Source organism: Cucurbita pepo, chromosome 5 (genome assembly GCF_057944985.1).
Source record: "Cucurbita pepo subsp. pepo isolate OVF chromosome 5, ASM5794498v1, whole genome shotgun sequence".
NCBI lineage: Eukaryota > Viridiplantae > Streptophyta > Magnoliopsida > Cucurbitales > Cucurbitaceae > Cucurbita > Cucurbita pepo.
Genome location: NC_141802.1, coordinates 18,096,930 through 18,120,517, shown reverse-complemented (window position 1 = coordinate 18,120,517; position 23,588 = coordinate 18,096,930). Strand labels below are relative to the sequence as shown.

Below are 23,588 nucleotides of genomic sequence, written 5' to 3'. Positions count from 1 at the left end.
GTCGGAGAGGACATGAACTGACACACTCTGTTGACACAGAAGGATATATCAGGACGTGTCAGAGACAAATATTGGAGAGCACCAACGACACTTCGATAGCGAGTAGTATCCTCAGGTGAGAGCTTTTCACCACCATTCAATAACAACTTCTCACTGGGAAGCATAGGTGTGGGCACACCTTTGGAGGTGAGCATATTGGTTCTGGCTAATAAATCTCGAATGTATTTATGTTGTGTCAGAATAAGTCCACTAGAAGTATGGCGGACCTCAATCCCAAGAAAATAACTCAAAATACCAAGATCCTTGACGGCAAAATCATCCTGAAGCTGTGTAAGAAGTTTCTCAGTAGCCGTAGAAGATGAGCTGATGATAATAATATCATCAACGTAGATGAGAATATACATCTGAATGCCCGTTTTGTTAAAAATAAAAAGAGAGACATCAGCCTTTGAAGGTGTAAAATCCAGCTGTAATAGTTTGGAGCTAAGGCGAGAAAACCAGGCACGCGGAGCTTGTTTAAGGCCATAAAGCGACTTATCCAGCTTGCAGAGATAACCAGGGTGTTGAGAATCCACAAATCCAGGGGGCTGCTTCATATAAACATCTTCATTAAGAAGGCCATGAAGAAAAGCATTTTGAATATCAATCTGCCGAATAGCCCAACCACGAGAAATAGCAAGAGATAATAAGAGCCGAATGGTAGTGGGCTTAACAACTGGACTAAAGGTATCATCATAATCGACGCCATACTGCTGTTTAAAACCTTTAGCAACCAGGCGTGCTTTGTAGCGATCAATAGAGCCATCTGGCTTTTGTTTGAGTTTGAAAACCCATTTGCAATCAATAACGTTAAGACCAGCACGAGGAGGAACTAAGTGCCATGTCTTATTTTTTTGAAGTGCCTGAAATTCATCATTCATTGCCTGACGCCAGAGGGGATGCTCCATAGCAGTAATATGTGAAGTAGGTTCAGAGGCAGAAGACCGAGCTACAAGATATGTTACTGTTCCATCTGTACGCACCTTGGGTTTCTTGATATTGTGCTTCAATCGAGTACCATACGGATGAGTAGTAGGTGCAGAATCCACATTTGAGGGGACGGCCGTATCAGCCGTTGCGAGGGGAGCAACCGATGCTACAGCAGTTGGTTGACCAACGGCCGAGGATTCGACCGGGCATTGCGCAATATCATCTGCTGGCGGAGAAGCCGATGCCTCAATCATTGGCGGAACAACCAACGCCGATTCGAATGGCAGCGACGCGGAGGATTGTTGCGGCAATTCCGAAGCTGATGTAGACACCAAATTTTCTGCATCCAAAGAGTTAGTAGGCCCAGACATATGCATGTGATCATTCTCCAAATTAGTACTGCTATTACCCAAATGCAAGGTGCACAAATCAGGGGCATTATGCGTCGACTGCATGATTGGGGAAGAATTAGGTGAGGCTCTCTTGAATGGAAAAACATTTTCATCAAATATGACATCTCTAGACATATAGACACGACCAGAATCGGTGTCAAGACACTTATACCCTTTATGTGAAGAACTGTAGCCTAGAAAGACACATTCCTTTGATCGAAAAGAGAGCTTTTGTTTGTTATAAGGACGAAGATGAGGCCAACAAGCACACCCAAAAATTTTTAATAAGGAGTAATTTGGTGGGGTATGAAAAAGAAGCTCTAAGGGGCATTTTTTATCGATGACACGAGTAGGAAGACGATTGATGAGATATGTGGCTGTAAGAAACGCGTCGTCCCAAAATTTAATAGGTACATGAGCATGAGCTAGAAGGGCTAGGCCAGTTTCAACAATATGACGATGCTTGCGTTCAGCAGACCCATTTTGTTGATGTGTGTGAGGGCACGAAACACGATGACCAATTCCAAGGGAACGAAAAAATGTGTTGTGAATTTTCTGATATTCCCCACCCCAATCAGATTGAACCCACTTGATTTTAGTATCTAGGAGGCGCTCAACATGAGCTTGGAATTGCAAAAATATACGAGAAGCTTCTGTACGATCATGCATCAAATAGATCCACGAAAATTTACTGAAATCATCAATGAAACTAATATAATATTTAAAACCCCCAACAGATGGAGGTGCAGGGCCCCAAACATCCGAAAAAATAAGTTCCAAAGGTGACGAAGACCTATGGGAAAAACTAGTATATGGTAATCGATGACTCTTTGCTAACTGACACGCATTACAAACTGACAAAGATGACTCACTAGCACACGAAATATTATTTAGACGCAAAATGGATTTTATTACTTGAGATGAAGGATGTCCAAGACGAGCATGCCATTGGGCGTGAGTAGTAGATCTGCTCACCAAGGCGTGCTTGAGATTATCGACATCGGATGGCTTAATAGGATAAAGACCAGATTCACACCTCCCATTTAGGAGACTTTTCCTCGACTGTCGATCCTTTATAGAAAAATGCCAAGGATGGAATTCAAAAAATACGTCATTATCACGAGAAAATTTATGAACAGAAAGAAGATGTTTGGAAATTTCAGGCACATGCAAAATATTACGCAACGCAAGAGGACGAGTAGCAGTATTAATTAGAGAATGACCAGTATGCAAAACACGCAAACCTGCTCCATTGCCGACTTGAACTTGTTCACCTCCATGATAACGTTCACGCACAGCGAGACGATCCAGGTCACTGGTGATATGGTCCGTAGCGCCTGTGTCGCTGTACCAATTTGGGTCAATCTTGTAAGAGGAAGTAGCCGCCAGTGCCGTAGGAGGAGCAGAAGAAGGTTCATCTTGATAGGACTCATCCATCCTATGCCAGCAGCGGATAGCAGTATGCCCCACTTTGCCGCAGATCTGGCAGGAAGGACGAGCAGAAGGGCCACGACGATCACCAGCAGGACGAGAGGGTGCATAACCTTGAGAACGACCACGACCGCGATCCCTACGCCCACGATTCTTCTGCTGACCACCACGACTAGCATAATTGGCAGAAGATCCAAGATTTAACTGAAGTTCAGCCTGGTGTTGTAGTTGGCGAGCTTCATACGTCATTAGATGTGCAAACACATCATCAAGGGTGAGGGCTTCACTCTTGGTAGTCATTGAGGTGACGAAGGGATCATAGTCAGGGCCAAGACCAGCGAGAAGATACGCGATCACATCATCATCCTGCAAGGCAGAGCCGGCGGCGGCCAGCTCGGTGGCTAGCCCTTTGATCTTGCAAAAATAATTTGCAGCAGATTGATCTCGTTTCTTGGACGTGGCAAGCTCAACACGAATCTGAGTAGTGCGAGCACGAGTTGACGATGAAAACATCCGCTGCAGGGTATCCCACGCCTCCTTGGACGTAGTAGCGGCAACCACATCATGAAGAATCTCCTCAGACATGGAGGAGAGAAGGCCGCTAAGGACTTGTTGATCCTGATCATACCACTGATTATAGGCCGGATTAGAGACCAGCTCAGCACCAGCAGCAGTTGAGGAAGGGATCAGCTTGGCAGGTGCAACATTGGTGCCATCGAGGTAGCCCATAAGCTTCGTACTCCGTAGGTAGGGGAGGAGCTGGGCACGCCATATGATGAAGTTGTTTTTGGTTAGACGAATTGTGACAACATGGTGTAGAGGGATTGGATATTGTTTAAGGCCAAAAGTCGCCATGGTAGTTGAGACGGTGTTGGAGATGGTGGATGGAGAGGAGGAAGAAGACATGGCGAGGAGTTTAAAAAATAAACCTTGGCTCTGATACCATGTTAGATTGAATGGCACGATGACCTATATGGGTCACGACCTCATGTATTTATAGATGCGTATAATGAAGATTACATTCCAAATCTATGATTTGGTAACAAACCATAAAATCATAGATTTGGTAACAAACCCTTCAAATCATAAACTAGTAAATCTTAGACTATTTTAGTATATACAGTTATGATCTATTTTAGGTTTAACATATTTCACCAAAATATTTCTTACCTCACCCATTATCTTCTAATTTCACCCCTTAATTAATTCTATTTATCTCCCATTCATTACCCACTTCAAACATTAACCTTACGTTTCTCATCTTAAACCCACTTTTTTACCACCATTTACCCATTCATTTCACTTTTTTTAAAAAAACACATTTAAGGTTGACGACGGTATGTAACAGGTCAAAACAAACAATATTTTCTAACAACATTGTACTAAAACAAACATGAGAATAGCTGGATGACTAAAGCAATGATAACCAAATGATTGTGATCGATATAATTAATCTTTGTAGGTTGTAAAATAAATAAATTTCTTGATAAATACAACAATTGGTTAGTATTTAATCAATGAAATTAAAAATAAGGTAAAGTGTAGGACGATCTTCATTGATGAAGAGTGTTAGTTTTCAAATAAAGACATAAAAAGTCATTTTTTAACCTTTTGTAATAATTCAAGAAGACAACAAATGGTCAAAATTAATATATGTTTGGTATACGCAAATCCAAACCCACGTAACGTTTATCATAAATAGTCCGTATAATTTGATAAAATCTTCATAAACCGACTATACACGTAAGTTTTATCAAACCATACGGATTAGTCAAACCCTTAAAGACCCGAACGAACAATCGATAAATAAACATGTATCTTGGACCAAAACGATAAAAGATTTGAATGTCCGTGGCTTGGATATACATAATTTTGAGTATATAGTAACGTAAAGGGTTTGGTAGCCGTCATTCGATGCACCATATCATATATACACTCCCCTCCTCTCAAAGGGCTTCAAATTAATCTCCAAAATTCTCTCTCTGCAATTACACCTCTTTCCTTCTCCATTAAATGCCATTGCACCCTCTCAATACGCTCTGCAATAACTCCTTTCTTGCCTCTTCTTCCTCCATCTCCTCCTCTTCTTCTTCTTCTTCTTCTTCTTCTGAAACTCATCTTCTTCCTTCAAGAACCCTAATTTTTTCACTTCAAGATCGCTCCTTTTTCAACACCCACCAAGTTATATCACTCTTACAACACAAAACTTGGAGGATAATCATCAAAAGGTAAAAACCCAGATCAGATCTGAAGTAAAGCCTTCAAATTGGTAAAAACCCAGATCAAATCCCTTCAAATACCCTAAAAATTTCTTAATTTTGATCCAAATTTTGTTCCTTTTTGTTCTTTTACAATTGTTTTTGGTTGCAGATAGGAGAGAGAGAAGGAGGCATATACATAGAAAAAAAGGAAGCATTTTAGGATATTGTCCGAGATCTTCGTGGGCGTTTATGTACATCTCATATGGTTCTGTCGGATTCTTTGTTCTGTCTTTAATCTCCAACATGCCAGCCGGGATTACAACACCGGCCACAAACATGTCCTCTATGTTTGGAAGCAATGGGAATAACGTTGCTGGATTTTACTCATCTTATGAACTTGTTCTTCCTCAGGTTTGTGTTCATGTTCATCTCAAAATTCTTCATTTTTCTTATACCCTTTTTCTATTTTTTTTGTTCCTATTTTGACTTTCTATATGAAAATCTTTGTTTTTTTTGGTAATTGTGAGCCAAAAAAAAAAAAAAAAAAAAAAACCCTTTTGTCAAATGGGTCTCAAATCGTTACAAAAGTTATTGTATTATTAACATAATCTCGATTTCTATGTTAGGTTAAAACACGTCGTTTCGAAGCTAATCTTCATCGATATTCGAAAAACGCGTTAGAAAATAATAATAACAATAAAATAAGAGAGAGAAAAAATGGGGACTATAAAGCTTGAGAGTAAATTCCAAGAACGGTTCTTATGAAAAATTAATGGGGTTTTGGTTTAGATTTTGATTTAAAAAAAAAAAAAAAAAAAAAAAAACATTTTTGGTCGGAAAATATTTGTTGGGTTTGATTAATTTGGTGTGGAATTTGAAGTTTTCATTGTGTAATTGTTAGATTCAAAACCCATAAGCTGTCTTGTAAGAATCTTAAAGATCTGTAGAAGATGTTCCAGCCAAGTATTTTTGACGACGGTAAGCTCCTCCCCTTAGACATGCCTCAAAACACTTCCGATAGCGATTTTGCTCGAATCCGAGACGATGATTTCGATAGCGCTACTAAATCTGGTAGCGACAACAATCATGAACTTGCTTCGGGTGACGATCAAGACCCTCGTCCTAAAAAGAAGCGTTATCATCGTCATACTCAACATCAGATCCAAGAAATGGAAGCGTAAGTCTATCTAGAATGTTTTATTTACTGAGCTACGTTTGAGTTCGAGTTTGTGCTTAATTTTGTTTCGGGTTTTTCGGGTAGTTTTTTCAAGGAGTGTCCTCACCCTGATGACAAACAAAGGAAGGAATTAAGCAGGGAATTAGGGTTGGAGCCTTTGCAAGTCAAGTTTTGGTTCCAAAACAAACGTACTCAAATGAAGGTAAAAATGCTTACTTTAGGGTTAGAGCTGTTTTTTCTTCTTTGAAATGTTTTGTTAAGATGTTTGTGTTGCATTTACAGAATCAACATGAACGCCATGAGAACACCCAACTTCGAACCGAAAACGAGAAGCTTCGAGCTGATAACATGAGATATAGAGAAGCTCTTAGCAATGCCTCGTGCCCTAATTGCGGTGGCCCGACTGCCATTGGTGAAATGTCCTTCGATGAACATCATCTTCGACTCGAAAATGCCCGTCTTCGCGAAGAGGTACGTAACTTTCGAATCTATATCGAAGGTTGTTATGTGGAAAATTATGTTTTCGAATTTGTATCTCGAAGTTATTAGAAGCGCGAGATTCCGCTTCTCGCCCGAAACCTCATTTTCAATTCTCCGATTTTTTCCCGTCTAGATCGATCGCATATCCGCAATAGCTGCAAAATATGTGGGGAAGCCAGTAGTGAACTACCCTCTACTTTCTCCACCAGTTCCTTCTCGACCATTAGAGCTCGGAATGGGCAACTTTGGACCACAATCAGGCTTAGGAGGAGACATCTACGGTTCGGCTGGTGACCTAATCCGATCCATCAGCGCTCCAACTGAGGCCGACAAGCCGATGATCATCGAGCTAGCAGTTGCAGCCATGGAAGAGCTCACTAGAATGGCTCAATTAGGCGAGCCCTTATGGATGACTAGTCTAGATGGGTCCACTAATGTGCTCAATGAAGATGAGTACTTGAGAACGTTTCCAAGAGGCATTGGGCCTAAGCCATCTGGGTTTAAATGTGAAGCCTCACGTGAATCAGCTGTTGTTATCATGAACCATATTAACCTTGTTGAGATTCTCATGGACGTGGTAAGTAATTTAAGTTTGAATTTTTAGGGTTTTTTTAAAAAATTCAACCTAATTTTGACTTAATTTTGTATGATAGAATCAATGGTCAACTTTATTCTCTGGAATTGTGTCAAGAGCTATGACACTTGAAGTGTTGTCAACTGGAGTAGCTGGAAATTACAATGGAGCTTTACAAGTGGTATGTTGTTTTTATCTCGACCCTTGCACCATTAAACTACTACTAAACTCAAAAGCTTAATATTTGTTCAGATGACGTCGGAATTTCAAGTTCCGTCGCCATTAGTTCCAACTCGGGAGAGCTACTACGTTCGATATTGCAAACAACACGTGGACGGGACGTGGGCGGTGGTCGATGTTTCATTGGACGATCTTCGCCCTACTCCTGGATTAAGATGCCGACGAAGACCGTCCGGTTGTTTGATCCAAGAAATGCCCAATGGTTATTCAAAGGTGAATTTTGTTAAAAAAGATGAGATTTTTGAATGAATTGGAATGAAAGGGACTTGATTTGTTGGGTTTGGTATATTAGGTTACATGGGTTGAGCATGTTGAGGTTGATGATAGAGGAGTTCATAGTCTTTACAAGCAGCTGGTGAGCTCCGGCCAAGCCTTTGGGGCCAAGCGATGGGTTACAACCTTAGACCGCCAATGTGAACGGCTTGCCAGTGCCATGGCCACAAACATACCCACCGGTGATGTTGGAGGTATTTATAGGTTATGGTTATGGTTAAATTAATTCCCTGATTGTTTGTTCTTGATATGTAATGGTGGATTCAAATTGAACCTAGTGATAACGAATCAAGAAGGGAGGAAGAGCATGTTGAAGCTGGCTGAGAGAATGGTGATAAGCTTCTGTGCTGGAGTTAGCGCCTCCACGACTCACACATGGACTACTTTGTCGGGTACCGGCGCCGATGACGTTCGAGTCATGACCCGAAAGAGTATCGATGACCCCGGAAGACCTCCGGGTATTGTCCTTAGTGCTGCAACTTCCTTCTGGCTTCCCGTTCCACCTAAGAGAATCTTTGATTTTCTCCGTGATGAGAACTCTCGAAGTGAGGTATTAAAATTTACTGGAACTTATCAGCTTAAGTATTGAGGATTGTTGGGAGGGAGTCTCACGTTGGCTAATTTAGAGGATGATTATAGGTTTGTAAGTAAGGAATATATCTCCATTGGTACGAGGCATTTTGGGATGAGAGCTTATGTTCAAAGTAGACAATATCGTACCATTGTGGAGAGTCGTGATTCTAACATAGTTTCATAATCATACCCATAACTTAACCATGTGAATAGAATTCTCAAATGTTGAAAACATAAGTGCTCAGCCTCAAAGGTGTAGTAAAAACTTGACTCAAGTGTCGAACAGAGGGTGTAATTTGATTGAGGGCTCCAAAGAAAGGAGTCGAGTCTCAATTAAGGGGAGACTGTTTGAGGGCTCTATAGACCTTATAGGAGGCTCTACGGTGTACTATCGATTAATAGGTGCTTCTTGTTTGATGTTTTTACAGTGGGATATTCTGTCGAATGGCGGAGTAGTTCAAGAAATGGCGCACATCGCCAACGGTCGTGACACGGGCAACTGCGTTTCTCTTCTACGTGTAAACGTAACACTTCTCCCTAGCCCTAAACCCTTTAAAAATCTATGGTTATTTTGTGCTCAAAACTATGGTTATTAATAATTTGTAGAGTGCAAATTCAAGCCAAAGCAACATGCTGATCCTGCAAGAAAGCTGCACAGACCCAACAGCTTCATTTGTCATCTACGCTCCAGTCGACATCGTCGCAATGAACGTCGTCCTCAACGGTGGCGATCCCGACTACGTCGCGCTTCTCCCCTCCGGGTTCGCCATTCTTCCAGACGGCACGGCAGAGACTGCCACTGGTGGTTCACTCCTGACGGTGGCGTTTCAGATTCTGGTGGATTCGGTGCCAACAGCAAAACTGTCACTTGGGTCAGTTGCAACGGTGAACAATCTGATTGCTTGTACGGCGGAGAGGATTAAAGCTTCGTTGTCATGTGAGACAGCATAAGAGACAGGAAAAAAGGGGAAACTTTTGTGGGTTTTAGGGGTTAATGAGGGAATTTTTGGCTGATACGAAGTATTTGGGAGAAGTCAAGAACGCACCCTGCAACAAAAAAACAATGGAGAGAGTGTTTTAGGGGTTCGGGCATTGACTTCCTCGAACAGAGTAAAGGCTGAAACGACAAGAAAAAAGAACCAAATCATCTAATTTTTCCTAGGAAGGAAGGGACTTGTTGTGATGACAACATTTGTATTTTAGGTTTTTGTTTTGTTTGGTTATTTTGTGGGATGGATGAGTGTTGTTATGGATTCATTGTTGTGTTTCCCCTTTGTCATTTTATGATGCCATGTTTTTTTGAAGCTTACTACCCTTTCATGGCTCCGATCCTCTAATTTTAGGCGTCTTAGGAGTCTTAGGCCTCTAGTGATTAGTTACTCACGTTGTCTATTCAGTCTATGAACGTTTAGAAGTTTTAACTCCACACTCAGAACTTAAAGTTTCACGATCGCACTCTTTCAAGACTTGTAATAATTGTTCCGTACTTACTCTTGTCCTTGAGTGTGAGCTCCCACATCAGTTGTGTAAAGGAAAACAGAATATTGTTTATAAGAGTGTGAAAACTTATTTTCAGTAGACACGTTTTAAAAACCTTGAGGGAAAGCCTGAAAGGGAAAGCCCAAAGACGACAATATCTGCTAGTTGTGAGCTTGAACTGTTACAGTTGGTATCAGAGCTAGACACCGGGTAGTGTGCCAGCGAGGACTCTGAGCTCCGAAGGGGGTAGATTGTGAGATTCCACATCAGTTGGAGAGAGGAACAAAACATTTTTATAAGAGTGTGGAAATCTCTCCCTAGCATACGTGTTTTAGAAACCTTTAGCTAGTGTTGGGTATGTCCAAAATCGACAATATCTATTAGTGTTGGGCTTGTATACTCAAGCCTTATCACTGTTGGCACTCACAATGTATGCTCAAGCCTTCGACCATATTCTTAAAAAACAGTTTTAGAAAACAATGTCGGCAAGGGACCATGTCTAATCCTTTTCTAAAAATTTGAAAAAGTAAGTATTAACATTTGCATCTAATTAATCAAGGTTAACAATGAGGATTAAATATAAGCATAATTAACGTAGGAGAGAGTATAAATAATTTTTTTTAATTATATATGTAATTGAATCTCCTTATATAAATGACCATTCAAGGCGAGCTTCTTTAATTGTATAGTATAAAGTTGAGAAAAGGGGAAATGTTTGGATAATTAAATTCATTAATGCTCTCTAACTTTTAATACAATAAATACTTTCATTTTAATTTTTTAAATTAATTTTCTCTCCCTTAAAAAAATATTAATATAAATAAGTTTTTTTTGGAGTTATTAATGTAAGTAATTATTGGGTGTACAAAACTATTTAAGATAAATAAATTCATAAAATAGAGTTTTTTTTTTTTAATAAAAAAATTGTCGATAATATAATGTTTAATTAGGTCAAACTACATAAAAGTAAGTATTAATTTTTATGAATTTAAAAATTTACAGGTATTTTTATAATTTAAGTGAATAATTTTCCAAAAAAAAAAAAAAAAAAAAAAGTCACACTAACAGTTGAATCTCTTTTATGGAAAAGATTACATTTACCCGCCATTTTTTCTTCGACAACCCTAAATCCAATGAGCTGAATGCAGGCAGCGGCAACCGCCAACTCCGACGGAAGAGTGTCAATGGCGGACGCCGGAGGGGAACGATCATCATTTCATTTTCTATCCAAGTAATTTAACTTCTCCTTCAATCCTCTACTATGAATTTTCCAAATTCTCTTAAAATTCCGACTTCTTTTGTTTCCTTTCGTTCTGTGGTTTCTGGAATTTGAAATTAGGGATTTCCTGTAGAACTTTCTCAAACAACCTGTGATTTCTAATTTTCTCTCTACAGATTGAAACGAGAGAAGCCAAGAGTAAATAACACACTTAACGTTTAGCGTTCGTTGAATAGCAGGGATTTCGAATTCCAATTGCCGGTTTGTTTTTCTTCACCATCTCTTTTCTCTCTGTTTCTCTGTTTGGATAAATGAAAACTAAGTGTTAGTTTAGATCTTCTGTTGGATCGAGTCCTTCCCAAGTTGTTTACACCATATTCATTGAATTCTTAAAGTACATTTCTGAAAAGCATAAAAAGTATCATATGGCATATGTCGATCTTCCCCGCACAGGATCCTAAGTGGAGTGTATGTTTTTCGAATGTGTAAAGATATGATATATAAAGTTTTAGGATCAAATTATTGTTATCAATGTCATGATCCGATTCTGATATACAATGCTTTACTGTTCCCCATGTGCTCGATTCATTTTTGCTAAGATACAAAAGCTGCACTCCTGCTAGTTGCTTCAACATATAATTTAATTCTCTTTTATACTTTACACTACACTTTTTCTTTGCTACCACACCATTTAAGACAGTTCCAGGACCTTTTTCCAGATTTTCAAGCAATGCATGTGCTTGAAATTTGCAGGCATATTTGTTTCCGTGTAAGTTTCATAAATGTATTCAGATTTTCAGATTGAGTTTAATCAACATTCTGTTAATTTCATTTAATTCATGAATTTAATGAACTTGGTCAACTCTCAACCAGTTATAGAAACTGGAGGATCTTTGCTCCTGTTTCAAAGCCTGTCATTGCTTATGGGGTTAAATCAACATCCTGTAACAATCTTGTTTTATTGAACTTCTTTGTTGGAATATATTTGTTTGAACACCTGAAAGTTACTGTTGTAAATACATTGTCATTAACAGGTACTTCAGTATTGCTCTCAAATGAATTTCATTTCTGGATTCATGTGGAATTATTTGATATCTCAGACTCGAACCTTTTCCGCTATGAATGTTGATATTGCACTGTTACTGCGTATAAAAAGAGTAGGGGGATCAATTATTAACTTTTGCATTAGAGGACTGTTGTACAGCTCAAGCCCACTGCTAGTCGATATTGTCCGCTTTGGTCCGTTACGTATCGTCGTCAGCCTCATGGTTTTAAGACGCGTCTGGTAAGGAGAGGTTTCCATACCCTTATAAGAAATATTTCGTTCCCCTCTCTGTACGTACGATTGCTTGCTAAGCGTTATTGAAGAAAACTTTTTACTTCTTACCTCAGCTGCTTGTCTAAAGATGAGGGACAAAACTTTACTCGATCACATCAAGCAAGAAGGACATCTAACTGCTTTTTAATTTTACAGGCACGGTAATTTTCTCATAAAAAAGAAGATGCTGAGCGTGATTACTGATACGCATGGATTTTGAACTAAACTTTCTAAAAGGATTCTAGCTGCATTTGCTATGACATGCCTGATCTGATTCCTATGACACCGAAAACAACTGTGGTTATTACAAATTGTCTGATTTCTTTTCTACAACTTTGGTGCAGTGCAGATGCATCTTGACTTCGGAGACGGGGCTCTGCGCCTCTGCCTTTCTCCGCTACATCTGACATAGCTGTGTGGAAGCAATGTGGATGGTAATCCTTGTGCAGGATGATTTTATGAGTTTCTTGAGAATCAGGTTGGCAAAGTAGGGTGGAAGACCAACTCTAGAAATCTATCATAGGCTCTCCAACAGTCAAGTTGCGCTCAAGCGTCCAAGGTAAGTCAAAGAGCTTTGCTGTGATGAATTTGAAGATCTTATTGACATTGATGTTGTAGGTTGCACTGGAGAAGAACAATGTCGCATTCAGTGCCTTTGCATAGGCTCTTGCCTGTCAAAATAAGAAAATCTTGAGACAACCTCTGGCATAACCCAAATTTGGAAGATTTGGTGGGAAACACTCAAAAAACTCTATCAGTTTGTTACAAAATTATGGAGTTGCAGGATCTTGGATCATCATTCAGTTTCCTGGTTAAGGGCACGATTAAAGAAACACCCATGATTTCAACTGTTACCTCGCTTGCAATTGCCCATTGCAAATCGATTGGGAGTTGGATAAAATCATCAAACTTTGTTCCTATCAGTACTGGAATTGCTGCCTGCAAAACAAACAGAGAACGTTCCACCTTCAGTAAAGTGGTAGAAAGGAGCTTTTGCTTTTAGAAACTTTGGAGGGTGCTATCAAATGGGTCCTAAAGTACCTGATTCCACTTCCAGGCCTGTCTATACCACCTTAGAACGCTGCAAACAGAAGGAAAACCTTGGTTTCAATCTTCTTATTCATCAAAGCCAAAGTTGAATACTCAACAGAAACAAGTCTCACCTCTTTAAGGTACGCCGACTTGTTAGATCAAACATAAAAAGAATTGCTACAGAGTCTTTGCATGCTGTTGGAATGTGATCCTGAGATTTCTTATCACCTGCATCCATATACACACATTATTTCCTTTCTGCATCTCATCATAGAACTGTCCACATTATAATTCTTGAGCTGCAAATTTAGCCAATTACCTCCCACTTCCCAAATGCTATACGAAATTCGTGCCCCTCTAACCATCAGTGTCTTGTCCATCAAGTTCAATCCTCTCTGCTCACTCTTACTCTCCTCCATTTCATTCCCAACATATTTTTCCTTCAAATCAGCAATGAAAAGTGAAACCCAGAAACCAAAACCCAAAACCCAAAACCCAAGATCCAAACATAAACTCCACTTACCAGAAAACTTGTCTTTCCAATTTGGCTATCACCCAACAGGCTGATCTTCAGAGGCACCAAATCTTTGTCCTGGCTATGATTGTGGCACAAGGGTGTTCGAGTCTCTGCTTCAAACCCACCATCAGCGACAGCCCGCGGTGATATAGAAGCCGTAGCAGCATCATCACGTACCGTCCGACATGTCTGAGGCTTCTTCGAGTAACATGTTAGAATTGATTCCAAAAACTGGCGAGTGCGGCGCTTCAGAGCAGTCGCCGGGTGATGCATCTGCCGCTTAAGGCCGAAATTGAGTGGCTGTTTCCGGCAAGGTTGAGGCATTGTTGGGAAATGTGGATGGTCTGGAGTGAGAGTGTGGATTGGTCTCCAGGCCATGAAAATGGTAAGCCGGGATCTTGGTGCTCTTCAAACCAGGGGGGTATTTTTAGACTATGAATCGTCATTATTTGATTTTTGGGGGAATTTTTTTTAATTATTTCTTTTTTTTTCTTGAAAAATCAGTTTCAACGACATTTTAGCTATCAATGTGACGACTTTAACGGAAGGGCGGTTTACCGGTAGAACGTAAGTAAACCAAATGTCGAAATTGAATTCGAGTGGCAAAAAATCATACGACACAATCCACGTGTCAAAATCTTATGATTCTGACCAAAAAGTTTGTCTTGGACCGTTAATCATCATATGATTAAAACGTGGATGTCTTTTAATTATTGGTGTTCAAATTTCAGTATTAATCTTACCCATTCAAAACATTCTTTTTATTTTCGTTTTTCATGTTTCTTTTTTCAATTTTATTTTTTATCTTGAGAATTGTTCCTAAATTTCACGAGAATTTGCAAACGAAAGACTGAGTTTTAAACATTTAATTTTTTTTGTTACAAGATATCTTGCATCTTTAAAAATATTTAATAAGTTTTAACCTTTCCAATTTTACGTCCAATACGACATTGAACTTTAAAACTTGTCAAGTTTCTAAAATTTGGATTTCGTGTCTAATAAATCTTTGAACATTTAATTACCCTCTTTAATAGGTTTTTGCCCACTCTTTTTTCTTTTAATTTAGGAAGGTATTAAACACAAAATTGAAACTCAGATTTTTTAGATATAATATTTAATTTTATACCTAATAGTTTTATTAATTAAAAAAAATGTTGAATATATCATACCTAGTATAGTTTCATTACCTAAATTTATATAGAAAATTATTAGGTTAATTTAATTTTAAAGATGGTGTTTATCAGAATCCTAATTCAGTTTTTACAAAGAAAAATTTGAAGTTGGAAACTATTTTTTTTTCCCCATTCCCTACATTTATTGCACTGCAAAAAAGTCAAAATAAAATAAAATAAAAAAGCTTTATTTTATTTTATTAAATTTAGATGAATATATTCAACAATAACGTGATTTACAAAATATCTTTGGAGGTTCATAATTTCAAACTTATTGAACCGACCAACTCCATTTTCATCATTGGAGTTCGATCATGTCATGTCATTTTCTTTTCTCTTTTTTCTTTCTATTTTCATAATTATTTTATTTTTTATTTTTTTAAAACATTAACTTTATAATTATCATTACTTTTATTTACAAATATTTTCATAACTCAAACCAATTTTTTAAAACTAAAGAAATAATTTTAAAAAGTTTCTTTTCTTTTTAAATTTTGTCGAGAATTCTCTTGGTTTGGTTTTAATGATAGGAAACACGTGTCATTTTCTAAAATCAAAATTTCACGAAAATTTGAACATTTATCTTATTAGTCAATATTATATATTATCAAATAAATTCTAAACAAATTACAAATACTAAATTCTTATTTCTTAATTAAATAAATATATATGTAGTGGAGGATGTTAAGCCACGTAGGCAAGAATGAAAAATGAGGAGACAAGGAATCTTGTTAGGTGTACAAAACGACAAAAAAGAAAAGTTGGTGACTTATTTAAATTATGATGGTCGAACCATCAATGGCTAAGATTTCTCAATACGTCCACGTCATTCACATCTTTTTTCTGTCTTTAATAAAACTCTAGAGGACACGTATGCACTATTTCAATTTTTTGGTCAAGTTTTAGGGATTCATAAATATCTTCTGTGGGCCAATCTATTTATTTATTTATTTATTTATTTTCAATTTTAATTCAACAATTATTTTCTTTGTATTTCCTATGTTTTTAGGGGTAATTTGGACCCAACAAAATAAAATAAGTCCAAAAAGATAAAGGGTGTCTATTCGAAGAATGACTAAATTCATTACACGTAGCAAAAAATGCTAATTATATTTTTTTAATTGAATTTTTAAATTAGGCTTGGACGTAAATACCCTTAGGGTAGATCTTCCACCTTTAACATCGATAAAAAAAGAAATATTTTAAGGTAGAGAAAAGTGATGTTGCAAACAATGTTTTAGAGTTTTATATAAATGCTTAAAATATGATTTATACCGGCTGAGTTAAGCTTATTGATCAGTGTCGGTTGAGGATTGTTAAGAGAGGAGTCCCACATCGGCTAATTAACGGGTTGATCATAGGTTTATAAGAACATGATCTCATAAGAGTTTATGTTCAAAGTGGACAATATCATATCATTACATAGATTCGTGATTCTTAACATGGTATCAGAGTCATGCTCTCAACTTAGCCATGCTAATCGAATCATCAAATCTTGAACAAAAGAAGTTGCTAGCCGGTGTAGTCAAAAGAGACTCAAGGGTGTACTTTGTTCGAGGGCTTCATAGGCCTTCGGAGAAGCTATATGGTGTTGTTTGAGGGGAGGATTGTTGGGAGAGGAGTCCCATATCGGTTAATTAAGAGGTTTTCATCATGAATTTACAAGTTTCCAAAAACAAAATCACAGAACTTCATTGTGGCGTGTGTAGTTTATGCATAAGACATGAAAATAAAAGGAACCCAAAAAGTCCAGGCTTTTTCCACCCCCGGACGAGGGGCAAGCGCTAATGAGGCTGTGAATCAGGGTGGCCCTCAGAGCTCTGGCCAACTGGGTTGATATCAATGGAATTTCCTTTAGCCTTTTTGAGTTCATCAGGGTGACCCTCGGAGCTCTGGCCAGCTGGGTTGATATCAATGGATTTTCCTTCAGCCTTTTTGACTTCTTTTTTATCTAGAAATTGGATGAAGCTAGTCGTACGACCGAAGCGTCCCGTCCTATCAGGTTGGGTCTCCTCGACTTCAGGCTGGGCTTTAGGGGTAGCTCTTCGATATTGGAATGCTACTCTACTGAAGAATATCAAAAGAGCAACAATGCAGGCAATGCTACAAATTAGAAACAGCCCCCAGAAGTTAGTTAGTGATAGTTGGTTTGCATCAACTTGGTTGAGATTCATCGAACACTCCGTTCGTGATAGCCATTTGTCATGAATCTTTTGAAGATCGCCATTCTCTGAGAGTTGAAAAATGGCTGTTGACAAATCAACCGCCAAAGGAGTGTCCCTTGGGAATGCCTGAGACAGAGAATTGTTGAATAGTTTAGGGAATAATCATAAGTTTATAAGTAAGGAATACATCTCTATTAGTATGACCCCTGTTGGGGAAGTCCAAAAACAAAGTCATGAGAGCTTATGCCCAAGGTGGACAATATCATACCATTGTGGAGAGTCGTGATTTCTAACACAGTACCAGAGCTATGCCCTTAACTTAGGCATGTCAATAGAATCCTCAAATGTCAACAAAGAAGATGTGAGTCTTGAAGGTGTAGTCAAAAGTGACTCGATTAAGGGCAAGCCTCGATTAAGGGGAGACTGTTCAAGGGCTCCATAAGCCTAAGGGGCGGCCCTATAGTGTACTTTGTTCGAGAGGAGGATTGTTGGGAGGAAGTTCCACATTGACTAATTTAAGGAATGATCGTGGGTTTATAAGTAAGGAATACATCTTCATTGGTATGAGTCCTTTTCGGGAAGCCCAAAAACAAAACCACGAGAGATTATGCTCAAAGTGAACCTAATTCCTATCGAGTTGGACGGAGAAAAAAGTTGGATAAATACTCACAAATCCCCATCCACTTTTAGTGAACTCCTGCCCGACAGTCCTGAAGACACAATTGGTGCCCGACAGGAAAAGCTCGACATAAGGAAGCTCGTCTACAATGGCGGCTACCCCACCATTTGCAGGTCCACGGCGAAGAGCATCCATATATTCCTCCTGGCTCTTCAACTTAACGATCCTAGAAGCTGCTATATTCAGCTCATGAATCAGATAATTCAATGAAAATGAGCCTTCTTGAATTCCTACAGCATCGGTGCTAGAGATTAAGCTATCAATCCCTTCAACCTTTGAAGTTAGCTGCTGCACTGTTAAGATAGATGTCAAACCAGCTGTGTAGCTTGAATTGATAATTAACACAACAAAGAGCCATATTATAAGCACCGACCGTCCAAGGGTGCTTACAGTGTTTTCCTCTGCACCAAGACAGACAGTCAACAAAATGGTTGGGTTTTGAGTATATATAGAGTAGGATCAATGAAGAAAACTTACTGTGAGAAAAGAACATTGTCGAGAAGCTAAACCTGCAACGAGGACACAGTTGAGCTCTAATTTCGTAAGAGAAGTCAGGAAGCAACAATGCAAGATTCAGCCATACATCAGACTTAAAAGCTAAATGGCAAGCTAGGAGCTAACCAATTCCATGGCTTTGATTATTTGAAACATGCTGTAACAGCCCAATCCTAAGTCCATCGCTAATAGATATTGTCCGTTTTGACCCGTTACGTATCGCCGTCAGCCTCACGGTTTTCAAAACGCGTCTAGCAGAGAGAAATTTCCATACCCTTATAAGGAATCTTATAAGGAATGCTTTGTTCCCCTCTCCAACCGATGTAGGATCTCATAATCCACCCCCTTGGGGGCCAGCTGTATAGCTTTGATATCATTTATAACAGCCTAAGTTCACCGCTAGCAGATATTGTCCGCTTTGCCCCATTACATATCGCCATCAACCTCACAATTTTTAAAACCGGACTACTAGAGAGAGATTTCTACACCCTTATAAGGAATGTTTTGTCCCCCCTCCAACCGAAGATTTCACAATCCAGCCCCTTGATGGCCCAACGTACTTGCAGGCACACCACCTGGTGTCTAGCTCTATACCATTTGTAACAACCCAAGCTCACCGCTAGCAGATATTGTCCGCTTTGGCCCGTTACGTATTGCCATTAGCCTCACGGTTTTTAAAACGCGTCTACTAGAGAGAGGTTTTCACACTCTTATAAGAAATGTTTTGTTCCATCTCCAACCGATGTGGGATCTCACAATCCACCCCTTGGGGGCCTGCGTCCTCATTAACACACCGTCCGGTGTCTAGCTCTGATACCATTTGTAACAGCTCAAGCCCATCGCTAGTAGATATTGTTTGCTTTGGCCCGTTACATATCGTCATCAGCCTCACGGTTTTTAAAATGCATCTACTAGATGTTGGTTTCCACACACTTATAAGGAATGCTTTGTTCCCTATAAGGGTGTGGAAACCTTATTAGGGTGTGAAACAAAGGTTTCCTTATAAGGGTGTGAAAACCTCTCTTTAGTAGATGCGTTTTAAAAACTAAGAGGCTGCGATGGTACGTAACGGGCTAAAGCAGACAATATCTGCTAGTAGTAGCTTGGACGGTTACACGTTTGCGTTAAGAAAATTAAAGCATGTGTAATGAGTTTAAGCATACTAACCAAAATACTGTGATTATTTGTTGCCTTGGTGAACCACGAAACTCTTCATTACTCCGATGCTCAAGAATCCAAACAACAGCTCCAACAAAAACAAAGAGTATTGCAGTGACAGCCCACATTTGAACAGTAAAAGGGCTGAGAAAAGCCCATGGACTCGACTTCTTCTCTTTAACAACAGTAACAACCACAAGTCCAGACTCCATAAATGGTTGTGTGAAGTCCACATACTTCGTCCTATTCGTTACAATCATAATATCACCAACAGCTGCATCATATCTCTAAACATGGAACAATATCATCAAAGTAAGCATACCACCAAATATAAACATAGCAACAAGCAAACCCAAGTACTCACATTCTGTGAAACGTCATATACAAGATTGTTGTAATCAAGACTGTCATCTTCCTTTAATATATATGCGTGAGGAACTGGATATGGCAACAAGTTTATAGCAGCTTCAAACACATCAATACAATACCCTTTAACTCCTTGTGGGCTCTTGTCTTTAGTCACAAAAGCCTTGTAACTCACACGGTTAGGCACTACAATTTGCAATGGCTTCCCGTTGTGCGGGAACACCCATCCACGAGGAACGGCTGTTGCTTCACCAGGCCATATTACAGTGTAGAGATGGCCATTTGGGGTAGCATTAAGAGGCTTTGAATATGAACTCTCTGGTGTCATTGTTGATAGACCAGAATAATTTGTCCAGTAGCCAATTCTACGCATACCAGTTCCTCCAATGTTCATGATATCATAAGCTGGATGAATCAAGTTTCTGTCATCACCAAATTGAACCAACCCACTTACACCTCTGAACTTGGTTCTCTTGATTGTCTGTAGAAGTTGTTCGCCTCCATTGAACACTCTAAGTGAGGTTAGCTGCAGCTTGCTTCCATTGATTTCATGTAACTTTGGGTCATTAGAAAATGATACATTGCCACCTTCTTGAAAGAATGTGTGGAGAGCTCTGTCTGCTAACCAAACAGAGTCGTATGCATAAAGTGCATAAGAGTTGAAGCTTGTAGTGTTCCATTTGGAGGCGAAGTTCTTCTTGAGATTGCTATCAGGGGTGTGGTGGCGAAGAGCAACAACTCCTTGTAAATGATTCATTACATCATGATTGTTTGTTTCAAATGAATCAAGAATAGAAGGAAGCCAATCTGTTGCAATCCAGACATAGTCACTGTTCATCATTTCAAGTTTCTTAGCAATGGTGAATATTGATAAACCAGTGTCGGGATTAACATGAACAATATAAACACGAGATTCCATGAGGTTTACTGATACCAATAAGTCATTTATCACGCTAGTGGGGGAGCCAGGAGAGAAGGTGGCCTTGTATGAGATCCTGACACGCTTCTTTGCTAAGGCATCGTTCAATGCTGATATCCCGTTTCTGGCATTGTCATCATCTACAAAGATGGCTATGACCTCTCTCCATCCGAAGTGGTCTATGAGATCAGCTATTGCGTTCATTTGGAAGTAATCATTCTGTGTGGTTCGAACAAAGTATGGATAGTGTGGTGTGGTCAAAGTAGGATCTGTTGCTCCAAATGATATAAGGGGTATGTGGAGTTCGTTGATGATATGGGAAATGAAGTGAGCGATGTTTGAGGATTGTGGGCCAATGGCGGCAACTACTTCATCTTCCATCAGCCGCAAGGCTGTATACATGTCCAAATGCATGGAGGAAGCACCATAAATGCATAAGATTATATAAAAACGTATAAAAGAACTAGCCCCATGAGGAATCCGGTAGTCCAACTAAGGTGGGATCTTACAATCTAATCTACCCTCGTTCGAGGCCCAACGTCCTCGCTGGCACTAGTACCCTTCTCCAATCGATGTGGAACCTCCCAATCCACCCCTTTTGAGGCCAAGCATCCTTGCTGGCACACGGCCTCGTGTCCACCCCTCTTCGGGGTTCAGCCTCCTCTTGACACATCGCCTAGTGTCGGGCTCTGATACCATTTGTAACAACCTAAGTTCACCGATAACAGATATTGTTCTATTTGAACTTTCCCTTCCGGGCTTCCCCTCAAGGTTTTTGAAACACGTCTGCTAGGGAGAAGTTTTCACACCCTTATTTTCGTTCTCCTCCCAACCGATGTGGGATCTCACAATCCACCCCCTTCAAGACCCAGCGTCCTTACTGATACTCGTTCCCTTCTTCAATCGATATGGGACCCCCCAATCCACTCCCTTCGGGGCCCAGCATCCTTGCTGGCACATCGCCTCATATCCACCCCCTTCGGAGTTCAGCCTCCTCTTTGACACATCGCCTGGTGTCTAACTCTGGTACCATTTGTAACAAACCAAGCTCACCACGAGTAGATATTGTCCTCTTTGGACTTCCCCTCAAAGTTTTTAAAATGTGTCTATTAGGGAGAGGTTTCCACACCCTTATAATAAGGAATGCTTCATTCTCCTCTCCAACCGATATGAGATTTCGCACTAACTGAGAAACGAACTCCAATCTAATGAATCGGACATGTCTAACGATTACAAAAAAGAACGAGAGATCGACACCCACAAAGAGATATTGAATCTAACGACTCAAACCTCATTCACAGATCTCTCAACTCCCACAGAAGTCCAAATCAATAGAACAGCAGACATGTTTGACAATGCAAGAACATGAAGCCTATTCCAGATGCATAAGATAAGAATCAAATAGGAGTATCATTTTCTACCCTTGATGCCTAAACTACAGAACAATCTACCAAAACAAGAACTGCAACCATTAGCCATATGAACTAACACCAACTTCCAAGATAAAATTTAAGTTTCAACTCATGATTCTCACACTCCTAATTGACATAACAATCTCAAATGTAGTAAAGAAGATCGAGCAGTACCTTCCACTGTTCCAAGAAATCCACTACAATTCGTGTCGTGTAAGATCAAGTTCAGCTTTGTTCCAGGAAGAACACTGTTATCAGCATTAATATCATCCATGGCAGCTAAGATTGCAGGCTGTGCAGACCTTCCAATAACTGAATCATGAGTGAACAAAACTCCAACGTTCACCACGCTCGTGTTTCGAGACACACCAATCACTCCCAAAGGCATCCATACCCCAAAGAACAATGCAAATACCACAACTCTGGCTTTGATCACAATCCTCCAAACCCAAAACACCAACATTGCTCCAAAAAGATGAACAAATGATTCCTGTTGAAGATATCAACACCCTCTGAACAATCATCACCGTCCCTATTTCAAAATCTTTCCACGAAACTTCCCTTCCATTACAGAATAAACCCAAAGTTCCTGAAAAAAAAGAACACCCAGATCCTAAAAAGTGATTAAACATCAACTTCACAACTGAAATTGTAATCCCCAGCCTAGCCAAACTCATAATAATCAATACCCACTTGGAGTATCTCATATCAAACTCCATCAAGTAATTAATACCCAAAAAATTTCTTAGCATTACCAACAAAACCCCATTCCCAATGAACTGTAAAACCCCATAATCAATTCAAGAACTCTACAAAAACACATGCCATTAAAATATACAAACAAGTTGAAGAAAATCACATGCAGAGATTGATTGATTATAAACAAATGAAATCAAAACAGAGCTCAAAAATAGGTAAACTACAAGTTCAAGTTCTTGTTCTTACACTCTTCAGTGTTCGCCAAGAAACAGCATTCCATAGGTCAATCGTAGCAAATTATATATATATATATATATATATATATATATATATAATAAAACGATGCGTAATTGATAAATAATAAATTAATTGAGTCAACGGCAGTCTAGTGGGATATTTTTTATTAAAAAAAAAAAATTCAGATTTGGTTTACTTAACACGATTTTTATTTTAAATTAATTAATATTCGTGTTAAAATTTTAGAGTAATTATTGTATTAAATTATTTTCTGTAGTTCTTGGGTCAAAGGTCAACGCTTTTATATTATGTTAAACTTATGTTTAATATTTTACTGATTGTAGATACCTAGGAATTATGGAATCTTAATTTATATTATTAAAATAATATTGAAGATAATTATATTCCTTA

At 39.1% G+C, this 23,588-nt stretch overlaps 3 protein-coding genes, 1 long non-coding RNA gene and 1 other non-coding gene across 10 annotated transcripts; 2 read left to right on the top strand and 3 right to left on the bottom strand.

Annotated features, from left to right (window-relative positions):
* Nucleotides 1-3,027: 3,027 nt before the first annotated feature.
* Nucleotides 3,028-3,167, bottom strand: LOC147792747 (small nucleolar RNA Z247). The gene has a single exon (XR_015421266.1). It is a non-coding gene; the product is annotated as a small nucleolar RNA Z247 (small nucleolar RNA).
* Nucleotides 3,168-4,842: 1,675 nt separating this feature from the next.
* LOC111796079 (homeobox-leucine zipper protein HDG2) lies at nt 4,843-9,619 on the top strand. 2 transcript variants are annotated; one of them, XM_087124235.1, is made up of 12 exons: nt 4,843-5,061; nt 5,163-5,416; nt 5,944-6,170; nt 6,255-6,372; nt 6,453-6,641; nt 6,784-7,227; nt 7,304-7,405; nt 7,477-7,677; nt 7,757-7,931; nt 8,016-8,287; nt 8,739-8,834; nt 8,917-9,619. In XM_087124235.1, exons 2-12 carry the CDS (start codon nt 5,243-5,245, stop codon nt 9,259-9,261), a joined length of 2,343 nt encoding a protein of 780 aa, XP_086980361.1. In that variant the 5' UTR covers nt 4,843-5,061; nt 5,163-5,242; the 3' UTR covers nt 9,262-9,619. The 2 variants fall into 2 exon arrangements, with proteins under 2 accessions (XP_086980361.1, XP_023534533.2); XM_023678765.2 differs by having other exon boundaries at nt 4,845-5,061; nt 5,163-5,404; nt 5,895-6,170.
* Nucleotides 9,620-10,877: 1,258 nt separating this feature from the next.
* LOC147792746 (uncharacterized) lies at nt 10,878-13,799 on the top strand. 4 transcript variants are annotated; one of them, XR_015421100.1, is made up of 4 exons: nt 10,883-11,020; nt 11,185-11,269; nt 12,043-12,293; nt 12,401-13,799. It is a non-coding gene; the product is annotated as an uncharacterized LOC147792746 (long non-coding RNA). The 4 variants fall into 4 exon arrangements; XR_015421101.1 differs by having other exon boundaries at nt 10,891-11,020; nt 11,185-12,293; nt 12,401-12,885; nt 12,945-13,799; XR_015421102.1 differs by lacking the exon at nt 11,185-11,269 and having other exon boundaries at nt 10,878-11,020.
* LOC111795814 (septum-promoting GTP-binding protein 1) lies at nt 12,443-14,253 on the bottom strand. Its single transcript, XM_023678405.2, has 6 exons — nt 13,882-14,253; nt 13,678-13,798; nt 13,490-13,586; nt 13,368-13,407; nt 13,182-13,265; nt 12,443-12,997 (listed from the first exon to the last, which is right to left on the bottom strand). The coding sequence occupies exons 1-6, from the start codon at nt 14,251-14,253 to the stop codon at nt 12,833-12,835; spliced, it is 879 nt and encodes a 292-aa protein (XP_023534173.2). The 3' UTR covers nt 12,443-12,832.
* A 2,324-nt stretch (nt 14,254-16,577) lies between these two features.
* LOC111795119 (glutamate receptor 3.4) lies at nt 16,578-23,233 on the bottom strand. 2 transcript variants are annotated; one of them, XM_023677369.2, is made up of 7 exons: nt 23,187-23,233; nt 22,416-22,830; nt 19,909-21,221; nt 19,554-19,831; nt 18,369-18,400; nt 17,883-18,292; nt 16,578-17,338 (listed from the first exon to the last, which is right to left on the bottom strand). In XM_023677369.2, exons 2-7 carry the CDS (start codon nt 22,702-22,704, stop codon nt 16,832-16,834), a joined length of 2,829 nt encoding a protein of 942 aa, XP_023533137.2. In that variant the 5' UTR covers nt 22,705-22,830; nt 23,187-23,233; the 3' UTR covers nt 16,578-16,831. The 2 variants fall into 2 exon arrangements, with proteins under 2 accessions (XP_023533137.2, XP_086980038.1); XM_087123912.1 differs by having other exon boundaries at nt 17,883-18,184.
* Nucleotides 23,234-23,588: the final 355 nt, after the last annotated feature.

Coding starts and splice junctions, on each gene's coding strand:
- LOC111796079 (XM_087124235.1), top strand. CDS start 5,243: ATGTACATCTCATATGGTTCTGTCGGATTCTTTGTTCTGTCTTTAATC. Junction 6,642..6,783: donor ATGCCCGTCTTCGCGAAGAG/GTACGTAACTTT, acceptor TTTCCCGTCTAG/ATCGATCGCATATCCGCAAT. Junction 8,835..8,916: donor TTTCTCTTCTACGTGTAAAC/GTAACACTTCTC, acceptor AATAATTTGTAG/AGTGCAAATTCAAGCCAAAG.
- LOC111795814 (XM_023678405.2), bottom strand. CDS start 14,253: ATGGCCTGGAGACCAATCCACACTCTCACTCCAGACCATCCACATTTC. Junction 13,587..13,677: donor TAGCATTTGGGAAGTGGGAG/GTAATTGGCTAA, acceptor ATATGGATGCAG/GTGATAAGAAATCTCAGGAT. Junction 13,266..13,367: donor AGGCCTGGAAGTGGAATCAG/GTACTTTAGGAC, acceptor TTTGTTTTGCAG/GCAGCAATTCCAGTACTGAT.
- LOC111795119 (XM_023677369.2), bottom strand. CDS start 22,704: ATGTTGGTGTTTTGGGTTTGGAGGATTGTGATCAAAGCCAGAGTTGTG. Junction 21,222..22,415: donor ATTTCTTGGAACAGTGGAAG/GTACTGCTCGAT, acceptor ACATGTATACAG/CCTTGCGGCTGATGGAAGAT. Junction 18,293..18,368: donor GACAATGTTCTTTTCTCACA/GTAAGTTTTCTT, acceptor GTCTTGGTGCAG/AGGAAAACACTGTAAGCACC.